Below are 18,250 nucleotides of genomic sequence, written 5' to 3'. Positions count from 1 at the left end.
TTGGACTCACTCTTTAATGTCTCTGAGCTTCAATATCCTCGTCTATAAAATGTAAGTCAATTTGTAAGGGTTGAAAAAAACATGTAAAGCACCTAGTGCATAATACCAATAAATGACATAATTACTCTAATTTACACAAGAAAATTAATCCCCTCTTGGGATCTTGGGCCTGTGGAGGTACTTAAGTGGCCTCTGAAGTCAAGGGCAGTTTTCCTCTTTCCTTGGACTCCAACTTGAGTCTGAGGCTCCTCATCAGGGACCATAGCCCCACAGCTCAAGATGGGTGGACCAACATACAGTGTATGGAAACAGCCCTAGACTGGGGGTCCAGAGACACAGGCTCCAGATTCATCCTTGCCACTGAGTGGTGTATGTCCTTTAGCAGGTCCTGTCCCCTCTGTGGGCCTCAGGTTTCTCATCTGCTGAGTAAAAGGGTTGGGCCAGATGATCCCTAAGGGCCTCCAGCTCTGATCTTTCCTGCCAGCTCCATAAATGGTGACTGCAGGTGCTTGGGTTGGCATTGCTCAGTGAGGTCCAATGTGTTCTCTGCTGCCTGGCTCAGTGCCCTTCTTCCCGACTCTTTGCCTCTTTCCTCTTCACTACGCCCCTCTCACTTCCTGTTCATCTTCCTCCAGGACCCTACCAGGTTTCCTCAGGCCATCACGGGATAAGGTAGCCCCATCTAGGCCCAGTGAGGAGTGGGACTTAGTAGGAGGAAATGCAGAGAAAACAAATTGAGGAGACTGGTGCCCTGGTGTGAGATGCCTCAACAGCCATGTCCCTGTGGGGTCCCCACAGCCTTTGGCTGCTTGACAGGAAAGCACAGCCCTGGCCAGAGCCCCCTGCCCCACCACAGCCCTCACATAGCCACCACTTCACCCCGGCCCTGGCCTTTCTCTTTTCCCCAGGGAACTGTCTCACAATCAAATTGAGGAGCTGCCCAGCCTGCACAGGTGTCAGAAATTGGAGGAAATGTGAGTCTGGGGTGGGGAAGAGGCAAAGGCATGCCAGCCAGACCCTGAGAAAGTCCTGCAGGGAGGCATGTTGCAGGGCATCCGTAAGGGCCAATGCAAACTCTGACACTGCTTCCTTCTCTTTTCTGAGTGTGTTGAACCCAGGGTTTAGGGCTGAGAGCTTGGCAGAGGCCTGCACAATGGCCCTAGGACTCACAATAGAAGACAGACCCAGGAGCTGGTACCTAAAAGAAGTCTCAAGGCCGCTCCTTATGAATCAGTAGCAACACAGAAATGCAGTAGTGATTACGACCAGTGGAGGGACAGGATCACATCAGGGCCCAGTGGGCTGGACCGAAGAAGGCTTTAAGTAATTGCAAGCACCCTGCATTTTGGAGGATGCTCTCTCCTTTTCCATACCCCCGTAAACACACACATGCATATGTGTGTATGTTTGCATGTTATACACAGACATACACAATCACATGTGGAAGAACAAGCCTGGGATTCAAAGGTCACAAATAAAATATCGTTTGAAAAATTCTCTAAGCTCTGTTAACCCAGCTCCTGTTTTCTCAAGTCAGCATGGCCTCTTGAGCCTCCCTGTGTCTGTCCCCTACTTCTAGGCAGGACCATACCTTTTGGGGCTGGGGCAGGGTAGAGGTATGAGGGTCTCCTGTTTGTCTAGGTGCCAAGGGAAGGAGAGCCTTCTGCATGACTGAGGTCCAGGGTCCATCTCCCGTTCAGACAACCAGTCTACTGAGCTCTGCTTCCCAGCTTGGGCCAGTCACTTGGGTTGGGCGGTGCTCTGCTTCTGGGCTAGGGTCTGGAGGACCCATGGTGATGGGAGGTGTGGGGGCCAGTTTGGCTGGGCTGGGAGCCAGGCCCAGTGGGAACACTGGAAGCTGACTCCCTTTTGGGCCATGGGGATGGTTTTGTGGCTTTGTCTCCTGACCCACTTACCCAAGGCAACCGGATCCCCTTGTGCTCCCTTTAATTCTGGTGACTTCCTCGGGCTGGGCCCTTTCTTCCTGTGCCAGGAGAAGTGGGGGGCTCTACTTTCTTCCTCCCAGTGCTCGGGGGGCATGGAGCGGAGCCAGGGTCTGAGCCTGCCGACTCATCCAGCCTCTCTTGCTGCTCTAGCGGCCTCCAACACAATCGCATCTGGGAAATTGGAGCTGACACCTTCAGACAGCTGAGCTCACTGCAAGCCCTGTGAGTACCCACATCCAGGGGTGGGCCATGGAGGAGCCACCATGTCCCTCTGCCAGGCACGCTCATTGTCATAGCACATGTGTACAATTTAAGCAAACGTGACATGCACATCGCCTCCCAGCTCTGTAGCCCCCATCCCCAGCACAGACACACACACTTCTCTAGCTGGTACCCAGGAGGTCTTGAGGCTCTGGAACCAAGCTGTCATGTCCCTGTTCCTGGGGCCACAGCCAGCTCAGGAGCTGGGCAGCAGCAGGTACCTTCCCCAAAAGGCTAAGGTTACTGTTACTGGGGGCAGGTCAGATGGGGGTATGTGAGGGAGAGCCTGTGATGGGAACAGTGAGTCCTCCATATGTTACTATCCCCTCCTGTCACACCCTCTCTACCTGCAGGGATCTTAGCTGGAATGCCATCCGGTCCATCCACCCCGAGGCCTTCTCCACCTTGCGCTCCCTGGTCAAGCTGTAAGTGCCTGCTGCATTCTCCTCCAGGATGCTGGGGGCCAGTCGGGACTATGGGCTGGCCAATGGGGGCAGAAGGGCCACCCCAGAGCAGGAACATGTATATCCCAAGGAGATGGGCCTCAGCCTAATCAGTCATTCTGACAATCCGTTTGACAGAGTGTAGGGCCTGATAAACAGAGAGCCTGCCCCTTGCAAGCTCTGGAATATCATCTGCTAATGTTCTGCAGTGTTTTGGCAGCCTCAGCCCTCCTCATCTCCCCTGCCTGGGTCCCACCCCCATCCTCTCTATCCACCGATAAAGAGGATGTATTGGTCCTGGAATCCCTTCACACATAGGAGGGTAGAAGTAGATGTGGGAGCCAGGGTCTCAGAGAGCTCAGGGGTTCCCTGCTTGAGCATTGCTGTAGAGGACTGCCATTCTGTGAAGCAGCAGGGGACCTCAGGTCCTTCAAATTACATGGGATATAAACAGAAAGTGAGCAGTGTTGGCTATATGGTCATTATGTCAGGGCTGGAAGGGGCCTCTGCTGCAGCTGCCATGTACTGTGGGGCAGGTTATTCACTGTGCAAGGGCTCCTGCCCAAGAGGGAGCTGACATCCTTGCCAAGCTGTGAGTCCTAAAAGCACATCTACCTAGACTGGGCCTTTTTCTGGTTAACACAAAGACTCCTTTGGGCTAGCTCTGGCCCTGGCCTCAGAGACCATCTGGCCCCACCCGCTTCACTTCACAGGTGAGGCCTCCAAGGCCCAGCAGGAGAAGTTTGCTCAAAGCCAAGGGCCAGGACTCCCAGTGGGCACACAAATTCCTCCTCAGGCTGGGGCCGTGGCTTTGCAAAACTCTCACCTCCATCTTCCCTCTCCTGTTTGCTCTAGTCCTGCCAGATAGGTAGGGTGGATATTTTTATCCCTTTGAAAGATGAGGACACTGAAGCTCAGGCAGATTTGCAGCTCCCCTTAGTTACACAGAAGTTGGTGACAGCGCCAGGTTTCCTGCCTTCCAGTCCAGGGCTGTTTCCACGACGCACAGTCTGTGGTCTTCATGTTTGGTTTGGAACCCTGGGCTTCCTCTAACGTGTCTCCAGTAGAAGAACATGCATGTCCTCACTTCTGGCTACAAAGCAAGCCCTACAAGATGGAATGGATGACCCAATCCCTGCTTGTAGCCAGATGACCAGCTCTGTCTAGTCCCAGACTCAGGCCTCTTATATCATCAGAAATGTCAGAGGAAAGGCAGGGGGATGGGGATAAACAACAACAGGAAGGTTCCCCAAGGGGGTGGGCAGGGCTTCCTGGATGGCACTTAGACCTGGGCACAGGAACTAAGTGGTTGAGGGAGCTCTGTTACCTACAAATTGGGATAGCTTGGCATTAAGTCAGAACAGTCCCTGGTACATAGTTGGCGCCATTATGTATTGAATGAATGAGTGAATAAAAGAATGAACAACCTGCAGATGGTGCCTCTAGCAACTCTTGGCTGCCCTCTTCCCTCGGCATTCAGTGCTCTCTTCTAAGCTTCTCTCCTGTCCTTTGCTCCTCTCTTCTTGCTTCCATCCCAGGCACACTGGCCACATCCTCAGCACAACCCTGCCCCCTCAGCAATCCCACTGACTGCCAATAACCTGACCATCCACTGTCCTAGGGACCTGACAGACAACCAGCTGACCACACTGCCCCTGGCTGGACTTGGGGGCTTGATGCATCTGAAGCTCAAAGGGAACATGGCTCTCTCCCAGGCCTTCTCCAAGGACAGTTTCCCAAAACTGAGGTGAGAGACTGGCTTTCCCCAACACCTGGGTAGGCCAGCTGCAGGCCCTGGAGGGACAGGGAGAAAGCCAGATGGTTCCACCCTGAGAAGAGCCTAGAGGCTTAGGTTTGACCAAGATTTAGTGGAAGGGCTCACCTGACCGCCTACAGACCGAATGGGGCCTGGTTCATGCCTCTCCTTCCTCCTTATCTCCTTGGTGGCATTTTACCCTGTCCCAAGCACCAACGCTAGTGAGCACTGGGACCCGAGAGGATAGAAGTAAGATGATGTGAAGACCCCCTAGCCCTCCTTGTACCTCACCTGGTTCCACATGTCTAGATTGTCTGTCCTCACTTGGGCAGCATCTGAGCCCCTGGAATCAGGGTAGAGCCTAGGACACTGATGGGTGGAAAACAAGCTGCACAGCCAGGCCGTGGTGCTAATGACATCCAGGCCTCTTCCATGCAGCAGCAGTGGTGCAGCCTGTGTGGCCCAAGCCTCATCTGCTGCACACTAATGAGATGCCCTTAGGGCCTCTGCACTCACCCTCAGAGGGCACCAAATCCAGCTCCAATGTGCCCAGAGATGGGGGAGGGTAGGATGCAGGCCTCACTGAGGGCCAGAGTGAAGAATCACCAGGAGAATCCCTGTCTCCTTAAATATAAAAGAGGAGGCGCTGCCTGGGAGGAGAAGCAGAGCACTGGCAGTGCTGTGTGACCTTGGGGAAGCCTCTCCCCGCTCTGAGCCAGCAGAGAGGACTCCTTAAACAATGGGCAGAACGTTTCTTTCCCCATCTCACTTGCCAAGATGAACAAAGAAAGACAGAAACGCCTCCAGAGCCCTTCAGATCAGGAGTCAGGCTACAAGGCCCTTACGAAGAATGCCTAGGAGGCTGCCAGCACAGTGAACAGGGAACTTGGGAGTTGAAGGACAGGCACTGAGTGCCCAGCCCCTGGGTTGGAGATCTCTTAAATCAGACTTAGGTCTTAGACCCCAAAGATGCTGAGGCAGCCCACCTGCCCGTCTTTCCCCCACCAGGATCCTGGAGGTGCCTTATGCCTACCAGTGCTGTCCCTATGGGATGTGTGCCAGCTTCTTCAAGGCCTCTGGGCAATGGGAGGCTGAAGACCTTCACCTTGATGATGAGGAGTCTTCAAAACGGCCGCTTGGCCTCCTTTCCAGACAAGCAGAGAACCACTGTGAGTGACTGGGGGCCCTGGGCTGGGGAGGGTGGTGGGCTCTGGAGAGGAAGTTAGAAGGGATGCTTGGGGGACCGGAGAGGGAATCTGACAGTGGCTGCGGAGGGAAGCCCCACAGAGGTGGGAGGAGCTGCCCGTGATCTGGGAGGAAACTCTACTTCTGTTTGCACTTTGTCTCTCTAAGACTATACCCAGTGGTGCTTGGGACGAAGTAATGATGGCAACAATGGTTGTGGTAATGTCTCAATATCTGCCTAGCCCTTTGCAGTTCACAAAGTGCCTCTCACGCACCATCTCACTTAACCCTCCCCTTATGGTCCACATGTTTCTTCTCTTTCAACCTCAGGGTGTTCTCAGAGAAGACAGACTCCTTATTTTATCAATCTGAGCCAATATGATTTAATTAAATCAATTGAATTAAACCTACTTCCAGAAAAAACAAATCCCCTCATAATGTGTCCTAGAACCAAAAGGAACAGTGCAGTGTTATTGCTATCCAAGTCCATGCTGCACCTCTAGTCTGCCCCATGAGTCTGAAAGTGAGACTTCCGTGGCCACCAGGTGCAAGAGACCTTCACTGAGAATGGCCTATCGAGTGCAAGCTATCTTGGGCCATCTGTGTTTCTGGAAGAGTTAGGGTAAAAGGCACATGTTGGAGGCAGGCAGCCAAGGGGGTTCTGAGGGATCATTTACTAAGTGGTGTCTTAGATACTAAGGGCAGAGAAAAGGGCTTTCTTCTCCCTCTGCCCATATTACAGAACACAAGTAGAATTAGGAGGGAGAGAGTAGGGGTCCTCTGCTTTGGGGTATTCTTTTTCCATCTCTCACTCTCCACCGTATTTCAATGGAGAAAATAAACAAACAAACAAAAATCAAATATAAACATGTAAGAAAAACATCTCATGACAGTGTAGACAGAACTGAGGTCCAAACCCAACTACTACATTCAGCAGTTGGATTGCACTGGACCAGTCATGTAATCATACTGAGCCTCACTTTCCTTATCTTTAAATGAGAAGGATAATTGGCTGGGTGCAGTGGCTCATGCCTGTAATTCCGGCACTTTGGAAGGCCGAGGTGGGTGGATCACTTGAGGTCAGGAGTTCAAGACCAGCCCGGCCAACATGGTAAAACCCCATCTCTACCAAAAATACAAAAATTAGCCAGGCATGGTGGCATGCGCCTGTAGTCCCAGCTACTCAGGAGGCTGGGACAGGAGAATGGCTTGAACCCAGGAGGTGGAGGTCATAGTGAGTTGAGATCGCACCACTGCAAACTCCAGCCTGGGTGACAGAGTGAGACTCTGTATCAAAAAACTAAATAAATAAATAAGTAAATAAGAAAGATAATGGATAGCTCATAGGCTGTTGGGGAAGACTAAAAGATTCCATAAATGATGAAGTATGCTCACCACTACTACTGAGGACTGGTGCCTTCTGGTGTACATGTATAGGGAGAGTGCAACTGTGGAGTTCAGGGCACAGTGTATGGAGGGCAAATGGTGGGCAGGCAACCTGGGGGTCTCTGAGAGCCTTCTTCCCAATGTATTAACACATCTCCTAGGGAGGGTATGAGACCCGATGAGGAGCAGCCCAGCAGCCTGGCTGGCTCTGGGCCGGCAGACGGCTGTCCCCGGGGGACATTCCCGGATGTCTGCTGTACACTCCCTCAGGGGGCTGGAAGGGGGAATGGAAACTTTCCTTCCTCAAGGTGAAACTTTCCACCGGGCTTAGGTCTTGGAGAACCACAGGGCGTCAAGATCGTGGGCTGCCTGCCGCCTGTAATGGGAGCCAGGGCAGGGCCCCCCACTTCCTGTGGGAGCTAATGAGCCTCGAGAAGGAAAGCCAGGAGCTGCTGCTCCAGCCAGATTCGATTTCCTCCTCGTTTGAAGAGTGGTTACTTAACACCTTGGCTGTGACTTTCCCAGCCTCAGACAGAGTCCACGGGTTTCACCTCTTGCATTTCATTCATGCATTTTGATTTCAAAGAATTGCTGAGCTCCCTTCTGGAGAGCAGGGGTGGGCAGGGAGTGAAAGGTAGAGAGGAGGAAATGCCAGGACTCTGTGGGCACAACTCAGCCTCCTACCCACCCTGATGGTGTCTGGGCCAGGGGCAGCTTCACAGTCTTCCTGCCTCCTGGGGAAAACTCCCAACTGACGGTGTTTACCCTTTAAGTGGGGAGGAAGGATCCACACAGGAAACAGACTTTGTGAACCAAAGTTGGAACAAGTGCAACAAACAGAGTCACCTATCCATTGCTCTGCCTGATGGAGGAAGAGCCCACAGGGTGCTATCTCTTAAACCTAAAGATTGTACAGTTACCTTTTGAAGACAAGCCATTTTTTCCCAAACTTGGGTCCTCAGACACATTTCCCAGTCTGACTTGAGAAACTTGTCTTATTCTTTAAAAAGCTTTTCAATGATGGATTATCACGGCAAAAAAATGTTTTGTCTTTATAGATTATAAAATGTTCTAGATTCTCATTTCAAAATTCTTATAGAATTTGTGGACCTCCAGCATGTCTGCACCGCCCTAGAGTTCACAGGCCCTAGTTTGAGAAACACCGCAATAATGAATAAGAAAAAAAAAAAAGTGTAGGGCGGGGTGCAGTGGCTCATGCCTGTAATCCCAGCACTTTGGGAGGCCAAGGTGGGCGGATCACGATGTCAGGAGATCAAGACCATCCTGGCTAACACCGTGAAACCCCGTCTCTACTAAAAATACAAAAAATTAGCAGGGTGTGGTGGTGGGCACCTGTAGTCCCAGCTATTTGGGAGGCTGAGGCAGGAGAATGGCGTGAACCCGGGAGGCGGAGCTTGCAGTGAGCCAAGATCATGCCACTGCTCTCCAGCCTGGGCAAGAGAGGGAGACCCCGTCTAAAAAAAAAAAAGGAAGTATAAAACCTGGACTTAGAATTGAAAAGAACATTAAAGATGATCTAGTCCAGCCTCTGACTCAGTGTAGAAATGCTTTCTCTCACATTGAGGACTTTCTGTTTAGTATCATCAGTGACAAATTATGTTCAGCTCATGCACCTGTAAATCTCCTGAACCCTCCCCATACCCTGACCCCCCAAAGCAATTGGTTGCTTGCCTGGGAAAGCATAATGGTTAAACATCTGGGCTCTGTAGTCAGACAAACCTGCATCTGAATTCTAGTCTATTGCTGTGAGGCTGCGGGTAAGACACTTAACTTCAATGAGCCTCAGTCTCCTTATCTGTCACCTGCCTCGTGTGACTGTTGTGAGGGTTAATGGGACCATGAAGATGAGGACTGGCTGGGCACAGTACCTGGTACAGAATAAGAACTCAAGAAATGTTAACTCTTATTGTTCAGTAAATCTATTAGCTGAAAATTTTTTTCTAATTGATATATAATAGACGTATGTATTTGGGGGGGCATGTGTGATTATTTAATACATTCATATAATGTATATAAAGATCAAATCAAAGTAATCAGGATATCCTTTGCCTTAAATGTTTGTCTTTTCTTTATGCTAGAAACATTCAAATTATTCTCTTCTATCTAGGAAATAAATCTGTTAGTTGATGCCACTCATTGTAGCATGACAATTTGTTTCCTTATTAGTCTGCACAAGCTCTTTGAGAGCAGGGCCATATCTTATTCATCCCTGAAATTCTTCTGAATTTGCCCAGTGCCAGAATTGTACTCGGCAGATGTGGACCTACTCTGCACCTGTTGAAGCTGGGGTGTTCCTTTTTAGGACAGCTCTAATTGTGGGAACTTACTCTTGTTAGGAAGAAGTAGAGTGTCTCCATTCGAATCATAATTTGCCTCCTTCTACAGTCCATCCATCGATCCTGGTTCTACCCTCTGGGGCAAAACAGCATGTAGAAGTCGAATTCCTTTACCCCTAACAGTCCTTCAGCCCTTTGAGAACAGCCATCATATCCCCACTCACTCTTACCTCCTCCAAGTTAAACACTGCCCAGTTGCTTTGACTGTTTCTCTCACAAATGGCTTCTGCTCTCTCCCCCCTAGTTCACTCGTTCACATCTGAACACACTCTGGCTCACTAATGTTTTTCTTAATGTGTAGTTTTCACAACTGTACACAAAATTACAGTGACAGCCCAGCCAGAGTAGAGAAATGTGTGATCACTAGCATACATTATTAAAAGAGCTTCCACTCCAACTCGAAGCAGCACTTGTGGGTAAGGCCAACTGGAGAGGACACAGAGCCCTGACTAATAGAAAGAGAAGGTCTAGGTGAAATGTTTGCTGTGCAAACATTTCCTATTATCCTATTATCCACATGTGGATAATAGGAAGCTGACCAAATCTTTACCCCCAAGGGTAGAAATGGATGTGCAGAGTTGCTGGAATGACCAGGGCTGAGCAGAGTTAGTAGGAGACAACTTAAAGGAGAGGGCATTTGGAGAAAGGTAGGGCTTGACTGACACCAAGACCCAGGGCCCTGCATCACTTTCTCTCCTTTCAGATGACCTGGACCTAGATGAGCTCCAGCTGGAGATGGAGGACTCAAAGCCACACCCCAGTGTCCAGTGTAGCCCTACTCCAGGTGAGGTGGTGTCTGGGGAATGGGGACGAGGGGGAATGGAGAAAGGGCACCCAAACACCTAGTTGAGGTATTAGTTCAGCCAGGCATGTCTGCAGCCACATTCTTTGCCTGACTCCCAGCCTGCTGCAGGAGGGCCCTCCTTTCATAATTCCTGGGGAAGGAACTGGAGTTCTTTCCCTTGGGTGGCTGCTTGAGGGGAGTAGCATGAATGGAGGCGAAGTCAAGCAATCAGCCAATTAGCATTTGTGCATCCAGGAGAAAACTACTGTCACACAGGAGAGAAGCAGGAAAGAATGCCTTGACCCTACCATCCTTCCCTACTCCATCCCAGGAAGATTACAGTCTCTGTTAAAACTCTGCACAGTGGAAAAACTCCATAGTATTCCTGGGCAACTCCTTACAGCACCATCTAACCCTTACAGTTGGGGAAGTCTCCTTTAGCGTCTAACCTAAATTCATCTTGCTATAAAGAAAGCAAAAAAGAAAATTCTCTTTCTCTTTGGTGCAATTCAACTGGAGATGTTTAGAGTGCGGAAGTCACTTCCCTTGCATATAAAATGCTAACGGGCCACAGAAGGTAGCAAGCAGCATGCTACTTAGGCAAGGATGGGAACTCGTCAGAATGGACAGAAAGTAATGAACAGTGTGCTTCTTCCATTTCATTCCACCTCCATTTTCCTGTTTTCCAGCTTTCTCTGGCCCAGGACCCTTGCCTTCTCCCTTTACCCTCTCTAAAGCCTATAGAGTGATTGCCTGACCTTGCCCAGCCCGAGTTCTCAGTGCTTGGTGACAACAGCACGCCCTCTAGTGCCAGCTCGGGGCCAGAACACTAACCCGACCTGGAGGAAGCAGGTGCTGCTTCTGACTTGGAAAAACACACATGCTGCATTCACGATGCCATGGAAATTTCACCTCTGAAAACCAGTAATCAGCAGGGATGACATAAAAAAGGAAGTTCCAAAAGACAAAGTCCAACTTGAGCTTGCTTTTAAAATAATTCATACCAAATGGTCAAATAATTATGGTACATTTTATGGTACATGAAATATGTTTTGAATAATATAAAGATATCTTCTGGGGAAAAATTTGGGAAAGTCTGCTTGATAAAAATGTAGCTTAAAGAGAACGAGAAACGCATATACAGTTGTCTTAGTCCACTTTGTGTTGCTATAACAGAACACCTAAGGCTAGATAATTTATAAAGGAAAGAGGTTGGTTTGACTCACAATTCTGGTGGCTGGGAGGTTCAAGATTGGGCAGCTGCATGTGATGAGGGCCTCAGGCTGCTTCAACTTGTGGTGGAAAGCAGAAGGGGAGTGCAAATAGATCACAGGGTGAAAGAAAAGCCAGACTCCCTTTAACAACCCACTCTTAGGGAACTAATCCATTCCCTGGATTGATTGAGAACTCACTCACCCCCACAGAAGGACATTAATCTGTTCCTGAGGGATCCCATGATCCAGATACCTCCCACTAGGCCCTACCTCCAACATTGCCACATTGGGGATTCCACTTCAGCATGAGTTTTGGTGGAGACAAACCGTACCCAAATGATAGCAGCAGTAAAATCTTAATTTAGTTTAAAAACCTATATGTATGTATGTATTTTTTAAAGACTGGACAGAAACATACCAAGATAATGAGTTATCTCTGAGAGGTGAAGTATCATGTCATTGTAATTTTTTCGTGTTATATTTTCAAATTTGCTACAATTATCACCTATTATATTTGGTAATAAGAAAAAAATGGTTTAAAAATAGGTCCCACAAAAGCCTCTCAAATTCCCATGCTACCTAGAAACACACTGAAGAACAAGAGTCAAAAGCCAAAGAAAATGAAGAAATAATATTTCCAAAGTTACAAGGTGATTTAGGAACAGACTTTAGAGAGAGGGATGGAAAACACCAGGATCTCAGGCATCTCGTGTGGACCCAGGTTGGAAAACCCCAGAAGTCATCTGTATTTTGATTTACTGTACTTGAGACACTTTACCTCCCAAATACTGATTGATTGACAAATATTCAATGTGGTCTGTACCCCTGTCACAGAATAAGGGAGAGCCAGCCTGGTGTAATATTTGGTCAGGACTCTCCCACGGTGGAGGCCTTAGTGGATCACTGGGGACTGACTGAAAGAAACAGAGCCTCAGGCATAGACTGGTTACTGTCTGGGCAGTCCCTCACACCTCTGTCCCTACCCACCGTATCTTCCAATTCTGATACCTTCTCCACTCCTTGATGGCAGCCTGTCCTTCCTTTCTTTCCAGTGCTATCCTTCACGTAACATTTCCTCAATATCTGGGTTTGTACTGTATTAATTTGTACCGTGTGTGTGTTTATTTTTTATTTTTATTTTTTTATTTATTTTTTGAGAGAGTCTTGCTCTGTAGCCCAGGCTGGAGTGCAGTAGAGCAATCTCGGCTCACTGCAACCTCCGTCCCCTGGGTTCAAATGATTCTCCTGCCTCAGTCTCCCAAGTAGCTGGGACTACATGTGCGCGCCACCACGGCCAGCTAATTTTTTGTATTTGTAGTAGAGAAGGAGTTTTGCTTTTTGGCCAGGCTGATCTCAAACTCCTGACGTCCGACGATCCATCCGCCTTGGCCTCCAGAAGTGCGGGAATTACAGTTGTGAGCCACTGTGCCCGGCCTATACGCGTTCTGTGTTCTGGTGTACTGAGAGGAGGGTTAGGGTTCACCCCACTTGCAGCTCTTTGGAAGAAGAGTCGTGTATGTCCCACTGCTCCTCCCCACAAGCCCAGCTGGGGGTTCTTTAAGGTGAGAGACCCTCCAACTGGGAGTTCTCCGGGGCCAGAAACTGGGTCAGCCTCCCTTAGACTGGGAGTTTTCCGAGGGCAGGGGCCATGTTCATCCCCTTTTGACTGGAAATTCTCTGAGTACAGAGGCTGATCTTGGTCCTCAAGACCTGGTCTCAACATCCTCTGGCCCAGGGTTAATGTCTCATCTTCTCTCCTACAGGCCCCTTCAAGCCCTGTGAGCACCTCTTTGAAAGCTGGGGCATCCGCCTGGCCGTGTGGGCCATCGTGTTGCTCTCTGTGCTCTGCAATGGACTGGTGCTGCTGACCGTGTTCGCTGGCGGCCCTGTCCCCCTACCCCCGGTCAAGTTTGTGGTAGGTGCGATTGCAGGCGCCAACACCTTGATTGGCATTTCCTGCGGCCTTCTAGCCTCCGTCGATGCCCTGACCTTTGGCCAGTTCTCCGAGTACGGAGCCCGCTGGGAGATGGGGCTGGGCTGCAGGGTCACTGGCTTCCTGGCAGTACTTGGATCGGAGGCGTCGGTGCTGCTGCTCACTCAGGCCGCAGTGCAGTGCAGCGTCTCTGTCTCTTGCGTCCGGGCCTATGGGAAGTCCCCCTCCCTGGGCAGCGTTCGAGCAGGGGTCCTGGGCTGCCTGGCGCTGGCAGGGCTGGCGGCCGCGCTGCCCCTGGCCTCAGTGGGAGAATACGGGGCCTCCCCACTCTGCCTGCCCTACGCGCCGCCTGAGGGCCAGCCAGCAGCCCTGGGCTTCGCCGTGGCCCTGGTGATGATGAACTCCTTCTGTTTCCTGGTCGTGGCCGGTGCCTACATCAAACTCTACTGTGACCTGCCGCGGGGCGACTTTGAGGCCGTGTGGGACTGCGCCATGGTGAGGCACGTGGCCTGGCTCATCTTCGCAGACGGGCTCCTCTACTGTCCCGTGGCCTTCCTCAGCTTCGCCTCCATGCTGGGCCTCTTGCCTGTCACGCCCGAGGCCGTCAAGTCTGTCCTGCTGGTGGTGCTGCCGCTGCCTGCCTGCCTCAACCCACTGCTCTACCTGCTCTTCAACCCCCACTTCCGGGATGACCTTCGGCGGCTTCGGCCCCGCGCAGGCGCCTCAGGGCCCCTAGCCTATGCTGCGGCCGGGGAGCTGGAGAAGAGCTCCTGTGATTCTACCCAGGCCCTGGTGGCCTTGTCTGATGTGGATCTCATTCTGGAAGCTTCTGAAGCTGGGCGGCCCCATGGGCTGGAGACGTATGGCTTCCCCTCAGTGACCCTCATCTGTCAGCAGCCAGGGGCCCCCAGGCTGGAGGGAAGCCATTGTGTAGAGCCAGAGGGGAATCACTTTGGGAACCCCCAACCCTCCTTGGATGGAGAACTGCTGCTGAGGGCAGAGGGAGCTATGCCAGCAGGTGGAGGCTCATCAGGGGGTGGCAGCTTTCGGCCCTCTGGCTTGGCCTTTGCTTCACACGTGTAAATATCCGTCCCCATTCTTCTCTTCCCCTCTCTTCCTTTCCTCTCTCCCCCTCGGTGAATGATGGCTGCTTCTAAAATAAATACAACCAAAACTCAGCCCAGTCCCTCGCTCCACTGATCACCTCTCTCCCGTGACTATCACCAACGAGTGCCTCTTGGCCTGGCTTTCCCTTGGCCTTCCTCAGTTTCACCTTCATGCTGAGCCTCTTCCTTGTCATGTCTGAAGCTGTGGACCAGAGACCTGGACATCTGTTGCTTAAGGGAAATGAGGGAAATAAAGACAGTGAAGGGGTGAAGGGTTGATCAGGGCACAGTGGACAGGGAGACCTCACAGAGAAAGGTCTGGAAGGTGATTTCCCATGTGACTCATGGATAGGATACAAAATGTGTTCTGCGTACCATTAATCTTGACATATGCCATGCATAAAGACTTCCCATTAAAATAAGCTTTGGAAGAGATTCCACATGATGTCTTTTTCTTAGAGATTCACAGTGCATGTTAGTGTAATAAAGAGAGAAGTCCTACAGTAGTAAAATCTATTGAACTTTGTTTAACCCAGTTCCCTGAATTATTTGGTAACAGGTTTTTGTCTGCTTGTTTGGTGTTCCTGGAATATCTATTAAAATCACAGAACTTAGCACTGTTCTCTCCCAGGGAGCTCATCTCTGTACCACCTAGTGCTACCCAGTGACATCACAAAATGCCACCACTTCCTGAAAGCCCTGATCCTAGAATGAACTGCCAGAGGTAACTGATGATTCCATCCACCAGTAGAGACTCTCAACACTACCTCCCACCTCTCTTATCCTATGCTGGGAAGGATGTAGAGAAGCCTGCCATTGTGGTTCCAGACTCAGACCCCTGAGTTGGGGCAGGGAGAAAGGAATCCCTGTGTATTCTCTCACCACCCTGCCATCAACCCCAGCAAGCCCAAGCACCAATGAAAGTTTGTCTGCTGCAAGAGGGATAGTAGGGTTCCTGGATCCTGTCAGGGCTGTCTAGGTTCCTTCTGGCTCTTAGTTGCCTTCTTATGCTTCTCCATCAGATGCCCCCTGCTACCTCCTACCACAAGCGAGGTCCTGCCTATTCTTTGGGACAAGGAGGCCTTAGCCAGAAAACAGGAGAGATTTGAAATGTAGGTATTGAATTTTAGGAAATTGTAGTTATCTGGGACCCTGGGTGCCTCAGATAGGCCACTGACCTTTCTGCCTCTCCCCTCATGACCTTTCTACCTATGGTCTACCAAGTGTCTCTGAGCATTTCCAGAATGCCCCCCTCATCCAGCCCCAGACACACACACATTCGATCTGAGAGTGAGGCATCCTTCCAGACATGAAAGGTAATTCTTGGAGACATAAAAAGAGAATCCAAGATTCAGCAAAGGGCAAGACTTGCTCTAGGGTACCCCAAGAGCAGACACATCTAGAGGACGGGAGTCTAGAATTCTGAGACCAGATGGAAAACAATCCTCTTCCTGAATTCTGGCATGGTCCTCAGCCGGGCCGTATCCCCAGGGGCTCCACTATTAAAACAACAAACCTGAAGAAAGCCCTTCTTCTAATTTTGTAGTTCAAGTTTCTGCAGCTTAGCTTCTCTGCTATCTCCCTGCTGTCCCCAATGCCTAGTGGAAATTCTGACACAGGACAAAAAGGCTGCCTTGGCTGAGGTAGGTAGGGTAGCTCCATGGATGAAACTTGATACCTTTCTAAATCTTATCTGACTAGTTGCCTGGTCTCTTATAGGCTCTGAAGCAGAATGTGCTGACCTTGTAATCCCAGAAGAACCTTGGGGTCCTACCATGAGGCCAGCCTCAGTGTAGGTACTCGCTAATGATGGCGGGTTTATGTATCCGTTATTTGTTTGAGAACCCTGCTCTCCCAATTTCCCTAGGGCTGATCAAGAGCCCTTAAAGGAAGGAGTTTGCTCTACTTTGAGTACTGAGAATTGGTGACTCTTATCAGGGAAAAGAGTTCTTTGCCTCAGGGATGACAAAACTTGTACGGTTTTTGGGAGCCTTGACTTGTAAAAAGTCACCCCAGATCCCTTCTCACTTCTTGCCCCCGCCATGTGATCATTGTTCCCCTTGGAGTTAGGGAGTCTGTGTTGAGGTGGAGCACAGTAGCCATGTGTTAGAGGTTTAGGAGTCACAGGAACTGCTCCCTACAGGTGGCCTCTTCTATGAAAAGGGGACCAGTGATTTCTGGCTGCAAGCTCAAGGGTAGCACCACTGTCACCTTGTCATCCGCTTCTAAAGCTCCAGACATCTGCTGGCCAGAGGAGCATCTGCTGAGCCTTCTCATTAGAGGAGAGGTGTGGAGGAAGGGAACGGAGGTGTTTGCCATGAACTATTTTCATTATTCGGAAAGTCTAGTCAATGTACACTTACCCAAAATAAAGCTGAGTAGTACAGTTTCTTTGTTTTTTGATTTTGACTGAATTTCTAGCAAGTCAGTATGTTATTCCTTTGGTTATCTTCATTATGATCCACAGAAGATTATGAAGATTATGTATGTCTTTGATCACAAAATCAAAAAACAAATTATTCAGTGCATCTAAATGCATTTTGTTGGGTTGACAAAATCTTCCAAAATGGTATCCATGGGGAATTATCTGTCCAAGAGGGCTGTAGTGGTGGCAACACTGAGGACTGCTGACTGGGTGTGTGTTGCCCTGTGCTCTGCGTGCTGTGCATTGGCAACTGGTGCCAACCACAATCACATCTCAGACCGACTTGTGGAAGAGAACCTCTTATGGCAGAAATGGTTTTTATAAGCACCTTTGAACATACCAATTTGTAAAATCCAAAAAATGCAGAGCTGACATTTGAAGATTATGGATGAACACAGCCCCTAGCTTGGCCTTCTCCTTGCTTTCCTCTCTCCTCCTCTAGCCTCCAATATCTTTCTAGTTTCCCTTTCTGGGAAGACTAAAAGGTCTAAAGAGTAGGGGAAAGGAAAAAGGAAGAGCTGACAATAAATAGGCCTGAGTGACGATGATGGGAAGTTGCTAGAACGCTTTTTTTGTTTGTTCTTCTATTTTTTCTTCAATTTTTTTTTTTTACCTTTTTAAAACATTTTTACTCATTTTTAATTTTTTAATTTTTTTATTTCTTCTTATTTCATAAACCAACATCAGAGCTACAGTAGCTAGAATCCTTGATCCTGTCTGGCACCATCTAACTACCTCTGCTCTGCTTTAGCAAGTTCTCCCACCCACCACCTCCACATCACTTCTGGGTTTCAGTTCCATGCCCTCTCCAGTTGCTTGAAGTATAAGGATTGTCAAGATGTAAATATTTGGATTCTTCTGTATAATAAAGCGCAAGTGAAGAATGATGTGTGTCCCTCAACTCCTTTCTGCTGCCTCTGGTGGAGCCATGGAAGTGGCCGGAGGTATTTGAGAGAGGAGTGATCAGTGGCAATGCTCTTCCTCAACCTGTCTTCTGAGTTCTGGGGCACCTAGGGCACAGCCAACGAGGCTCAGGGTTGAAGTTTGGAGGCATCAGAATCCGTTCCACTCACTTATATCAAAGTGCCCTTTGTGTGCTTGCCACTGGATTAGACATAGAATAATCTAAAGAAAGCAGTGAGCAGGTTGGGCCTTCATTATTCAGACCCTGAACACCTTCTCAGACCCAACCCTAATGCTGGGGTTTCCTGATAATGTGAACCCCAAATAATCAGCTTGCTTTCCTCTCCTTGAGTGCACTCTCTCAAGCACTCTCTGCCTTGGGAATCCTTACCCCTGGCCCAGCCTTGCTTCAGAGTGGGGTGATGCCCCCAAGACAACCAGGTGGCCCCTTCTCAGGGGAGGGAAGATGGAGTTCAACAAAACTTGCAATCATGGGGCAAGGTGCTAGCCCCAGAATGGTATTAGGGCTGTACTGATCTAGTGCCTGACTC

The 18,250-nt window shown here is 49.7% G+C and overlaps 1 protein-coding gene across 1 annotated transcript in view; it reads left to right on the top strand.

Annotated features, from left to right (window-relative positions):
- LGR6 (leucine rich repeat containing G protein-coupled receptor 6) overlaps positions 1-17,680 on the top strand; it is a 126,207-nt gene extending 108,527 nt beyond the window's left edge. Inside the window, exons 12-18 of the mRNA XM_031657052.1 lie at positions 909-974; positions 2,097-2,168; positions 2,561-2,632; positions 4,272-4,397; positions 5,415-5,575; positions 10,038-10,118; positions 13,096-17,680. Of these exons, the coding sequence (XP_031512912.1) occupies positions 909-974; positions 2,097-2,168; positions 2,561-2,632; positions 4,272-4,397; positions 5,415-5,575; positions 10,038-10,118; positions 13,096-14,348 (1,831 nt within the window). The 3' untranslated portion in view covers positions 14,349-17,680. The remainder of the gene's footprint in view (positions 1-908; positions 975-2,096; positions 2,169-2,560; positions 2,633-4,271; positions 4,398-5,414; positions 5,576-10,037; positions 10,119-13,095) is intronic.
- Positions 17,681-18,250: the final 570 nt, after the last annotated feature.

Source organism: Papio anubis, chromosome 1 (genome assembly GCF_008728515.1).
Source record: "Papio anubis isolate 15944 chromosome 1, Panubis1.0, whole genome shotgun sequence".
Classification (NCBI taxonomy): Eukaryota; Metazoa; Chordata; class Mammalia; order Primates; family Cercopithecidae; genus Papio; species Papio anubis.
This window is presented reverse-complemented; position numbering and strand designations above follow the sequence as displayed.